We start from the raw sequence: 12,389 nt of genomic DNA, 5'->3' as shown, positions 1-12,389 counted from the left end.
GAGGAGAGGGAATAAGAGTGCCATGAACATAGTTCTATTGAGGGGGGTTTCCCCCCATTAAACCCCCCCACCCGTCAAAAAAAAAATAAAAAAAAAAAAAAAAAAAAAAAAAAAAAAAAAACAAAAAACAAATTGAACACGTTGTTTTTAAAGAAATATTACGAATGACATAATTGAAAGTTAGGATTGGACTGCTAAACCAAGAGTAAGCTTACTTTTCTGTGTTATAGAAATTGATAATGCCATCATGTGAGCACCAAGTATCATGTTCTTCAGAACAGAAGCTAACAGCCAATAGACTTCCCGTGCAATTCCACGAAACACAACTCACTCTGATCTGAAACAAAGAATAATAGGGAATAATGAAATCTCATTAGTCTATAGACTTTTGTCATAGCATACCTATCACTTCTATTCCTTACTTTTTCAAAAGGATTGGCCTCACTACTTGTCGAAAGTTGCCATTCAAGATTCAATGACCACAAAGCTGAATTAGTGTGATACAGTCTTATTCAAAGCTTGCATTGTATGTGATTGCCAAATGAAAATTAGTTTCAAGTATGTCATAGTATGGAAGAAATATTCTGAATTAGTTAGATAAAAAGTAAAGTCAAACCTGTCCAATTGGGAATCCAAGGGACTGGCAATTTTTTCTGACTTATCCAAGTTTCCCATATGAGTCCCACTTAGATAGGTTTGACCATAGTTAAGAACCAAAGGCTTTCTGTAAAGTTTGACCTGCATGTCTACTTTACCTTTGTGTTTTCAATTTCAAAGTCCGAAAAAATAACTGTAAAAGGTCGAAAATTCAATTTTTATAATGAAAGAGTTCAAAGATTTGTGACGTCAGACTTACATACCTACCTCTTCTATTCCTTACTTTTTCAAAAGGATTGGCCTCACTACTTGTCGAAAGTTGCCATTAAGATTCAATGACCACAAAGCTGAATTAGTGTGATACAGTCTTATTCAAAGCTTGGATTGTATGTGATTGCCAAATGAAAATTAGTTTCAAGTATGTCATAGTATGGAAGAAATATTCTGAATTAGTTAGATAAAAAGTAAAGTCAAACCTGTCCAATGGAGGAGTTGCAAATGGGTAAAAATTATAAATTAATGAAATGAATTATAATGAAAGAGTTCAAAGATTTGTGACGTCAGACTTAACGCAGTTGCTATTTTTGTCCGCTAGGTAGCGCCACTATGCAAGCGCGTCATACCATGTTTTTCTGTCTATCATTGTAAGTTTTCTTTTCTCCCTATATTCCTTCCTTTCTCTCTTTCTCCCTACTATTTACTAACTCCCTTTCTCTCTTGAGAACTCTCCCTCTCTTTAACTCTCAAGTCCCTTTACCCCAGAAATAGGCTACCCCAGATATAGGCTACTATAATTAAATTCAGATAAAAATAATTAATATTTTTATCAGGAGAATTGCAATTAAAAAGGATTTTAAATTGGTGACTTATTAATGATAGGTGACATAAAATAATGAAAAGGGAGGACTCATCAGATAAGTAAGAGAAATATAGTAGGTACATACGTGAGTGTATTCCCAATCATGCAAAGTGATGAGTTACCTAGTTATCAAATTCATAATAATATTGATGATACTTTGTGCTTTCATACTATTATAGGCTACTATCATTACATTTTTTTACATATTGTGCATTCCTTTGGTAGAAGTAAATGACTTATTAATTAAATTCAGATAAAAATAATTAATATTTTTATCAGGAGAATTACAATTAAAAAAGGATTTTAAATTGGTGACTTATTAATGATAGGAGACATAAAATAATAAAAAGGGAGGACTCATCAGATAAGTAAGAGAAATATACTACATACTTGAGTGTATTCCCAATCATGCAAAGTGATGAGTTACCTAGTTATCAAATTCATAATAATATTGATGATACTTTGTGCTTTCATACTATGCACCTTGCTAAGGTCTAACCTAAGCCATCTAAGGAGAAAGTGTAAACACATGATTATACTGTGGATCATTGTTAAACATAAGGTGACTGAATAAGCAATTTTCCCATACCAAGGTATCTGGAATGTCAGTCATATTAGCAAGGTTTTTCAAACAGCTGACCTAAGGAAATATTGTAATATCCTCAGTCATGCTGGTACAAACTGAACAGTTTTTTTTTTTTTTTTTTTTTTTTTTTTTTTTTCCTAACACATGTACTGTGGATCATTGTTAAACATAAGGTGACTGAATAAGCAATTTTCCCATACCAAGGTATCTGGAATGTCATTCATATTAGCAAGGTTTTTCAAACAGCTGACCTAAGGAAATATTGTAATATATCCTCAGTCATGCTGATACAAACTGAACAGTTTTTTTTTTTTTTTTTTAAATGCTAACACATCACAAAATTTATTTCAATATCATTTTTAATAGTCTAGCAACAAAGGTAGGTATTTTCTTTGGTTGAGGTTTTGATAATTTCTGTGTTTACTTTAATACTCCTTCTGTTTAATAAACTTGACCCAAACTAACCACCTGTCAAAAACAAACACACAGATTCACGATTTCACGCATCTCAAGCTTTACATGTAAAAAGTAAAAATACAAAATAATGGAAAAATAGAACAGAACGAATTAGGATTTGTATGGTCTATTTATGTACCTGTTACATGTTAGAGGTACCCACTTAACAAAAGTGTGTGTATATAGATATTATAGATAAGAAAGAACTTGGTGAATGTAGTAGAACGTAGAGTAGAAGAATCTAAGAACAAAACAATACCTATGTTACATTGTTTACACGTCATCAAAGTCCAATGAGACAAGTCGTGCCATAGCATTGCTTACATCATTCTTGTCCAACTCTTTCATGACATTGGTGCTAATGTTGGAGAGAAACTTGGCCAGACTTTGCTCCTCATCTTCCGACAAAGGGACAAGTTGTGACGAGGTAGTAGACTGTACATGTTAGAGGTACCTACATAACAAAAGTGTGTGTGTATATATATAGATAAGAAAGAACTTGGTGAATGTAGTAGAACGTAGAGTAGAAGAATCTAAGAACAAAACAATACCTATGTTACATTGTTTAGTGCATTGCCCGTTCTAATGCAGATTGTATTTTGGTCTGATCAATGTTGAATATTTTGTACTGATTGTTTTGATTGTTTCTTATTCTTATATTGGGAACTTTGAAATTTATATATGATAGTAATTCGGGACCCATCTTGGGTATCTTATAGTTTCGTACAAGTGCTCTCATGCTAAAGGAGGGGAATTTCCAAAAGGAAAAAACAACTTGAGCTTCAATTTTTGAAAATCTCAATGAGGTATCTTAAAGTTTCGTACAAGTGCTCTCATGCTAAAGGAGGGGAATTTCCAAAAGGAAAATACAACTTGAGCTTCCATTTTTGAAAATCTCAATGACACACCACTATAAACTATTGGTGCTTACAATATTTCCCAGCAGAGAAGAAAATACAACTAATATTCAAGAACTTACAGTGTTAAATACTGACCTCTTTAGTATCTTATAGTTTCGTACAAGTACTCTCATGCTAAAGGAGGGGAATTTCCAAAAGGAAAATACAACTTGAGCTTCGAGCTTCCATTTTTGAAAATCTCAATGACACACCACTGTAAACTATTGGTGCTTACAATATTTCCCAGCAGAGAAGAAAATACAACTAATATTCAAATCTCAATGACACACCACTGTAAACTATTGGTGCTTACAATATTTCCCAGCAGAGAAGAAAATACAACTAATATTCAAGAACTTACAGTGTTAAATACTGACCTCTTTAGTAGAACTGACAACCGGTTGGGTAGCTTCATCTTTGGTTTTGATAGGTTCTGTTTGTGAGTCACTGTTCTGGTAAGATCTGAAATGGAATTGAAATTTGGAAAATTATCAAAAAAAAAAGAGACCAATAAAGTTCCAGGTAAGAGGTTTAATTTTCCATTCAAATGTGATTGCTCCTTCCACAAAAGCAATTTGGATTAAAGAAACAGCTAAATATAATTAAATAGTATACCTGAGGGGCAATGAGCTAAGCGTAATATTTTTCTTGACTCTCTTACCTATCAGCCAAGTTGGTAGGTAAAGAGTGGAACATGATCAATGTTTTCTTACCTAGTTTCCTTCCATTTAGACTCAAAACCAACTTACCTATCAGCCAAGTTGGTAGGTAAAGAGTGGAACATGATCAATATTTTCTTACCTAGTTTCCTTCCATTTAGACTCAAAACCAACTGCTTCATTGTCATGGTCCTTGAAATTACTCATTATTCTCTAAATTTCTTCACCTTTGAAGTCTATGAATAAATGAGACTATCAGAGCAACTCTACGGTCCTTCGGGTATATCAGTGATTTACAACAGAAAGGATAGTAAAAGGAATGAAGTAGACTTCAATATGAATAAATGAGACTATCAGAGCAACTCTACGGTCCTTCGGGTATATCAGTGATTTACAACAGAAAGGATAGTAAAAGGAATGAAGGCGATTTTGATGGGTTTGATCCAGGCACGAGAGGGGTGTCCGGAGATGTTGTTGACGAGGTCTCTTGCAGTGGAGTCTTGGGGCTGGATACCGTCTGATGTTGGAACTCCGGGATGTTGGTGTGACAAAAGTCAGAGGTGAGTAGTGGGGGGGAGAGGGGGGATTGAAAGAGTATGAGTTAAATTAGTGAATAGATATTGATATCTTTCAGAAATAGGATAATATTGGAGATGGAAGTGTTATTATCGCCTAGGGCTTCAGAGAGGGAGTTTGGGATATTTTGATTCTTTTGATGAAAAATATGATTGAAATTTTAAAATTTCGCGGTTCAATGTATCACCTTCCTGTTGTCATGGCAACACAAAACCTTTCACACGATCCCTTTTTTTCGATCGCTCTCCGCGGTTCAATGTATCACCTTCCTGTTGTCATGGCAACACAAAACCTTTCACACGATCCCTTTTTTTCGATCGCTCTCGCGAGGTGATTTTTTTCGAATGATCAGATCAAAATTGATCAGCCAATCAGCGTTCTTCGTTGAATACTCACTGCGCCTGCGTCGTTCACTGCTGATGAAAAATCACAACAAAAAAACAAACAAACCACTTTTGTCTTTTCTTTCGTGAAAGTTTGAACTTTTGTGCTTTTTGACGGAAATTTCGGCAAATAAACTGTAAAATTACACATAAAATGCTCATTTTATATAATTCTTCTTCTAATATTATGCAAAAAACAAACAAACCACTTTTGTCTTTTCTTTCGTGAAAGTTTGAACATTTGTGCTTTTTGACGGAAATTTCGGCAAATAAACTGTAAAATTACACATAAAATGCTCATTTTATATAATTCTTCTTCTAATATTATGATAAATTATACAGGGTGTCCAGAAGAGAATTCGACCGAGTTTAACCCTTTCACTCCTAAAGGAGCAATACGTCCCACAGAAACATGATTTTTTTTTTTTAATGGGATATATCTTCCTAGACCTATCGAAAAATTCTGTTCTCATTCTCAGTGTTTTTCAAATGTTTCTTTTGTGATCTAAGACGTCAGTAAAATTCACTTTGCTAACTTGTCTGATTTTGTCTCCAGATCGATTTTTGTTCAGTAGTCCTAGGAGGACATAAAACTTTGTAGAGTCCTCATTTATAGCCCAAATAGTAATGCCTGATCAGAAAAATCTGGTGTGAACATCACACGACTTTCCTTATCCTAATGCTTGTTTGGATGATCTTCTATTGTAACTCTTACACCTTTCTCAAGCAAACGCTTTGAGTTGCATCCTTGTCACATTTGTGAACTACATACCAAATTTCAAGTCTCTAGCTCATACCGTTCCCGAGATATTGTTAAAAACACCGAAAACCGCCAAAAAGCGGTAAAATAACGCCAAGCGTTGCACCGATCTTAACCAAAAGTTTCGTGTCGCATCCTGGTCACATTTGACACCTACATACCAAATTTCAAGTCTCTAGCTCTTACCGTTCTCGAGATATTTTGTTTACAGACAGACACACACACGGCCTACATACCAAATTTCAAGTCTCTAGCTCTTACCGTTCTCGAGATATTTTGTTTACAGACAGACAGACCGACACACACACACGGACCAATGGCTGAAACTTTGGATTTAAGATCTAGGGACCTCAAAACGTGTTTTGGCACTAAAATCTGACCATCGAAAATTTGACCCGATTACATTACTTTCCTTCCTATAGGATAAGGAAAGTAAAAATTGAAAGAATCTTCCTCAAATAAGTCGGGGTGACCAGGGTTAAACTCTAACATTGTGGTCCTGGTCGTGAAACATTAACTTTTGGATGCCTTGTTGAACATGGTATAATAATAACCTGGTTAGAGGTAGCGGAGAGTAAGGTAGAGCTTAGGCTTAGGTAACCACTTGGCATGAGTTTGGCTGAAGGCAGGTCAGATGGCACGTGTTTTGATCATGATACATTAATTTATGACAATGCATAAAGATAGATAATATCCTATGTCATGCGTACATGTAGATACCCATATCCTCTATCTACACACAATGCGTATTTCGTACAGGTAGATCTATCCTAGATCTTCGATAAGACCATAAATCTTCTGAGGAAGATGCGTAGACGAAATCTTCATCATGTTCTAGTTAAGTGTTGTTGTATTCAAGATTTCAAGTTTTAGAGCTGAATCCTTCATCTAAAAATTCACCGAAATAAGTACCTAAAGGTTGTGTCGTTTTTTTTTTTTTTTTTTTTTTCTAAAAATCAAAATTTAACATAAAAACGTGCTCACAATATCGAGTATGTTATTTTTTTCAGGGCATCATTATTTGATTTTTCTTAAAATAATAACAGTTCAATTAAAAACAGCCCGCACCATCTTCGCATCCCAAACCTCTTGCCCTCTTCCTTGTACCTCTGATCCTCATGCTTATTGTTTTAATGATTGAATTCAAAGTCCACCGTGCTAACCACTGGTTTTGGTAGGAAGATATCTTTGTAGAGTACAGAACATGGTGTTGGGGGATTTCCCCAATCAAATTCGGGATTCGGGTATCCCAATGTTCGATCTTGACTAGGTAGGTACATACGATGTATTTGTTTAGGCTAATCAGGCGAAAAAACTTAGGACCAGTTTTTTTCCCTCTTCTCCCTCTCCTCTTCTTCGTTTACTAACGCGTAATTTCTTCATCATGCGGAGCTAAGTGCGAATATAATTAAACATAATTCATTAACGATACGTCTTATCATTAATTTTTGCAACTGTATGCTTTGTTTTAGAATAAGAATGTGTAATGGTGAGCATAATGCGATATATCATTATGTGATATATCTTATGTGTAAGTAGTAAGTAATGTGTTGCAGACGAATCTAGATGAAATTAATTGGGCCGCGGGATCTAAAGTCTCCTACTTGGTATGTCTTGGTACAAATTTTGCACAATACTGTTTGATTTGAATTAGATTGAAGAAAAATAATAACCGAGTCCGTTTGAAGTTATCCTCACGTGGCTGAGTATACCTCGTATCTCAAACACAGACTAAAAAAATTGACTATGCTGGGAATTGAACCAGGAACATGCGGCGTGCAATCGTTGGGCCATACTACCGCCCGCGCTGGTTGCTATGACAAGCATATAAGATGTGACATATTGTACGCAATAATGCGAGTAACTTGTGACATATGTATGATACATAACTGACCAGTTGACAATTCATACACTCATCATCTCCCATGTGTAACTGATTGAAGTCCCACTGGCGGAATTGTGATAAACCACTTGTCAGTAATAGGCTCTAATATTGGCGATCTGTATACAAGGTCCTTGGTTCAATCAACTTGGTGACCTTCCTATTTGTTGAGGTAGAGAACACTTATCATATTGTGATGATCCCCAGTCTGACGTCATTAGTCTGAGAGATGTATCACTTGTATCAGGCTATTTGGTGCCACTTGTTATTGATCTCAAATACAGAGGACCTATATCTTTTTGTTTGATGGGGGATTAATTGCTAAGGTCTTAAGACCGTGTTTTACGAATTCGGAGTTGGCATCAATTCTGGATTCAACTGGGTATTAAGTATAGCCCACTCCTAGATTGATCTCAATTCTGATTTGGTAAACTCCGCTCTTAGTGACGGCGGGTTTTACCCACCATTCGGCGTCAAGCTACCTATAGCTCACATTAACCTCACCCTGCCTGTGGGGGGCCAGGAAAAGCCAGATGGTTACTTATCCAGATATTAAGCACGCGTAACGTTGTTTAACTTAAGTGATCTATTTGGAACTGGTGTATTGAACGTATATCTAGCAATCTACATAATTATGTACAGTACACGTTTTGTTGAGTAAACTGAAGGACTCCCTCGGAAAAATTTTAAAAACCTTACATAACCTTTGTGAGGGTTGTTGTGACGTCAAAGTATTGCGAAATGTGAAATACGAAGTTGTAGGTAACATTTGTTTTCAGGAAGGTAGTCCTGGTCCTTACTATTATGTTTCTAGTAGAGTTTTCCTGCGTTTATTATGATTTTATGTTGAGTTATTATTGTTAACTTGCAAATCATCTCTCATGCTGTGACTTCTATGTTTGACGTCAATTTTAACATTGGGCTGGAGCTAGAACTAATAATAGGGCCTGTATACATACTTCCATAGGATCATAATTTGATAATATGTACATACGAGTACGTAGGTGCTTATTTATACTGTTCGAATAGGACTAAAAAGTCCCTTTACTCTAACAGTAGGCTACAACTTTTGGTCATTTTTTTTTTTTTTTTTTTTTTTTTTTTTTTGTACCAATTTGAAGACGACATTCCAAAACCCTAGGTTTATTTTTTTTTTTTTTTTTTTTTTTTTTTCATGTACCATATTGAAGACGACATTCCATATACCTAGGTATATCTCAGCTGGTATTGAAACCACGCCCTCGGGTCACAAAAACGCAAGTCTTGGGTTAATACAGAAGTAGGTACTTACCAGCTTACCAGAAAGTAACCCTTTGAAAGTTGAAATCTCGCAAGTTTAGGGTACTTTTTTCACCACTCTTAACACAACGTTGTATGATTTTGTTTAGGAAATTTACGCGTCAGAATTTCGTTCGAGGAAAGATCAAAGAACGCAGCCAGGAAGGAAGAGGGGAGTGTAAAATTATTCCATGTTAGATCTGTTTATCTGTGACCTGCTAGATGCCAGTCAGTTGCTGAATATTTGAATAACAATTTGGTGACGATGTTCATTTGGTATCTACTTCCAGACATGTATTTCCATATTCTAGAATCCAGTTCAGTCTAAAGCCCGATACACAAGCTACTACTTTACTCTATTTTCCGTGTCCGCAAAACCGGACAACGCATTTTCTTCTTCTTCTTCTTCTTCTCCTCCCTAGCCTTTTCCTACTTAAATAGGGTCTGCGTTTCTTGGCAGTCCCTTCCAGGTAGCCCTATTGTTCTCCTCCCTAGCCTTTTCCTACTTAAATAGGGTCTGCGTTTCTTGGCAGTCCCTTCCAGGCAGCCCTATTGTGTACCTCATGTCCTGATAAATTTTTCTCACTCAAGACTTGATTCACACAATCCTTCCACCTTTTCTTCGGCCTCCCTCGCCCTCACCCTGACTTTCAAGTTGCTCTTCCATAAGAATATCAGAACTGATGTTTATTTACATGCAAAAAGTCACATTTCATATCTGTTCTCTGTCCGGCAGGAATGTGTGACCCAGCTCAGAAGGGAATCAACAAGTCATACGGTACAGATGATGGATTCAAGGGGGAAGCCTCCCTATGTGGTCAGTCTATAGTTGCTGTGGCTGAACAAATGGTGCGGAGTAATCAGCTGTATAATGGTCGTGCTAGTGATGATACATTCAATGCTACAGGTAAGTTAACTATCAATGTGGTTAGGTGGTGCGGAGTAATCAGCTGTATAATGGTCGTGCTAGTGATGATACATTCAATGCTACAGGTAAGTTAACTATCAATGTGGTTAGGTGAAATGAAGAGCTTAGTAAAAGTTCCCAAGTAGGCGTCCACAACGGAGTCCTCGACCATAGCCTAGTCTATAAATGAACACTTGAAATACGCCTATGAAGAGACTGCCAATGATGGGATGTAAATTCGTTGCAAATATATCGATAAATCGATATATCGATATATCGGCCCCTCAAATATATCGATATCGATATATCGGGGGAAATATATCGATATATCGCCGATATATCGATATATTTAACATTTTTTCTTGTTTTAGGAGTTACAAGATATTTACACTGCATTTTACGATAATAAGGCTACTTTTAGACCCTAGAGTTGCTTGAAATAAAAGGTTGGGACAGAGGTAACTTCAACTGAGAGATTCGGCGTATACAGACACATAGCCTGACATACGTTCTACACGCAAGGAGAAAATGAACAAACCATACTAATAAATAAAAGGGTCCTCAACGGAGCCTCGGCCATAGCTCCGACCATAATACCGACCCTTGCAGAAAATTGAAAAACTGAGCTTAGTATTTTTTTCTGCAGTGGTCGATGGTTTTCTAAGTTCTAATTTATTCTCTCTCCCCAGGTCTCCCCAATGACAAATACCTGCGTCCGCGTCGCAACTCGCGTTCCCTCCCCGCGTCCCTCAACGGAGCCTTGGCCATAGCTCCGACCATAATACCGACCCTTACAGAAAATTGAAAAACTGAGCCTAGTATTTTTTTCTGCAGTGGTCAATGGTTTTTTAAGTTCTAATTTATTCTCTCTCCCCAGGTCTCCCCAATGACAAATACCTGCGTCCGCGTCGCAACTCGCGTTCCCTCCCCGCGTCCCCTCTGTCTCGACGCAAGAACCCCTTCTTCACCCCTCCCATCCTGGCCCATGTAGACGACCCCGCCCCCGACCCCAACCCACGCTATATAGCACCAGCGGCGGCCAGAGCAGCGGCTAAACTACGCGATGTGTCACCAGGGGGCGGCACAGGCGGTCTGCGAGCCAAACCTACCGAGCTGCGCGAGATTAACTTCTGGTCACCCACGTCCATGTAAACGCGTCCTATATCTTGTGGAATGTAAACGCGTCCTATATCTTGTGTCTTGTGGAGCGTAAACGTGTATATTTCGTGTGGAATCAATACTGAAGTAATCCGTATCAGAATCCAACTTCCAAATTCGTATAAGCTTAACCCAATTTGTAAGGCTGTTGGGTTATGTAAGTCCACCAGCCACAGTGGTGTAGTGGTTAACACGGTTGACCAATTACTGATGAAAAATTGTAAAGGTTACGAGGTATAAAGTCCGTACAGACGAGAAATAAAAATAAGAACAAAATCAATAATTTTATTGAGTCTTCGTTGAGAAGAAGGTTCGGAGTGGATTCTGGCCTTTTTCCTAATTTTAGCTACTCGCCAAATTTCATTTCGATACACACAATTTTCACGCAGATATCTGATTTGTAAACATACTTCACATTCGAAGGTATTCATGACCAAAAAATTTAACTGCGTTTTTCCAAAAACATAACTTCCAGACTTGTGCCCTTCTTCTCCATGAAGCGTCAACAAAGTTTTTTTGTTCTTAAGTCTACATATGTAGTTGGTAGCTCAGTATAACTTTTTCTTTAAGGGCGGGTCCCTTGAACAAAAATTTCTTTCGCATTTCATCTTTTTACCCTCTATTTGACTTTAGAACATTTCTATCCAAGTATTTTTTAACTCTTAGGTAGGTATTTATCATTAGCCTCAATTATTTATCTAAGGAATATTAATAAAATCTAATTTGTAAATGAGTAGAATTTCATAAAATCAATAATAGGTAGAATTTTGTCTGTGCCAAATCTATGGTAATTTCTTCCTGCATCAATTTTCCTTCCTAGATTGCATGTCCACCCAATAGACTTAATAGAGCAATAGTTTTTGTTCTAGATTCCAAATTAGCTTTTTTTTATTCGTACAATCTTGAAAGCCCGTCATTCAAAGTTGAATTCAAAATATTTAGCTAGATATCCAATCACCTCATTGCATTTCATGTAAACAAGGCAGTTTCTTTGTGTTATTATGTCACAACTTTGGTGCTCACTGCAGCATTGTAGGATTTTCCCAATATCTCAATAATCCTAAAATCCAATGTTTTCCTACCATGCTGGCACCGGTTGCTATGCGCATTTATAAGTCATAGCTACTCATTTTCCTCACGAGGCTGAGTGGGCCCCGCAACAGCCAGTCACGGAATATTCAAAGTTCTAGATATCCAATCACCTCATTGCATTTCATGTAAACAAGCACTTATACCGCTGAAATTCTCAAGATACTTCTCCTAATTTATTACCCCTAGGTAACCTTGTTTATCATTAGAGATTTCATTTAAATTGTTTTTTCGTCCCACTTTTGTTCTTTTTCCTTTGTAACTTTTTACTTTCTATTATTTTTTACGAGATGAATTGAA

At 36.8% G+C, this 12,389-nt stretch overlaps 1 protein-coding gene and 2 long non-coding RNA genes across 3 annotated transcripts; 2 read left to right on the top strand and 1 right to left on the bottom strand.

Annotated features, from left to right (window-relative positions):
* The first annotated feature begins 1,985 nt into the window (after window positions 1–1,985).
* On the top strand, window positions 1,986–11,836 carry LOC103506185. Its single transcript, XM_026821311.1, has 4 exons — window positions 1,986–2,018; window positions 2,986–3,053; window positions 9,628–9,842; window positions 10,720–11,836. The coding sequence occupies exons 1-4, from the start codon at window positions 1,986–1,988 to the stop codon at window positions 10,992–10,994; spliced, it is 591 nt and encodes a 196-aa protein (XP_026677112.1). The 3' UTR covers window positions 10,995–11,836.
* Window positions 3,797–4,370, bottom strand: LOC113466161. The gene is made up of 2 exons (XR_003390642.1): window positions 4,199–4,370; window positions 3,797–3,859 (listed from the first exon to the last, which is right to left on the bottom strand). It is a non-coding gene; the product is annotated as an uncharacterized LOC113466161 (long non-coding RNA).
* On the top strand, window positions 9,869–10,599 carry LOC113466160. Its single transcript, XR_003390641.1, has 2 exons — window positions 9,869–9,928; window positions 10,532–10,599. It is a non-coding gene; the product is annotated as an uncharacterized LOC113466160 (long non-coding RNA).
* Window positions 11,837–12,389: the final 553 nt, after the last annotated feature.

The sequence above is a fragment of the Diaphorina citri genome, unplaced genomic scaffold (assembly GCF_000475195.1).
Source record: "Diaphorina citri unplaced genomic scaffold, Diaci psyllid genome assembly version 1.1 scaffold221, whole genome shotgun sequence".
NCBI lineage: Eukaryota > Metazoa > Arthropoda > Insecta > Hemiptera > Psyllidae > Diaphorina > Diaphorina citri.
The sequence above is the reverse complement of the archived record's forward strand: the minus strand, read 5'-3'. Positions and strand labels throughout refer to the sequence as shown.

Bases quoted from the DNA above. Each gene is read 5' to 3' on its own strand.
- LOC103506185 (XM_026821311.1), top strand. From the start codon at position 1,986: ATGATTATACTGTGGATCATTGTTAAACATAAG. The intron at 3,054-9,627 runs GTTACATTGTTT...CTGATGTTTATT, and splicing joins AAGAACAAAACAATACCTAT to TACATGCAAAAAGTCACATT. The intron at 9,843-10,719 runs GTAAGTTAACTA...CTCTCTCCCCAG, and splicing joins TGATACATTCAATGCTACAG to GTCTCCCCAATGACAAATAC.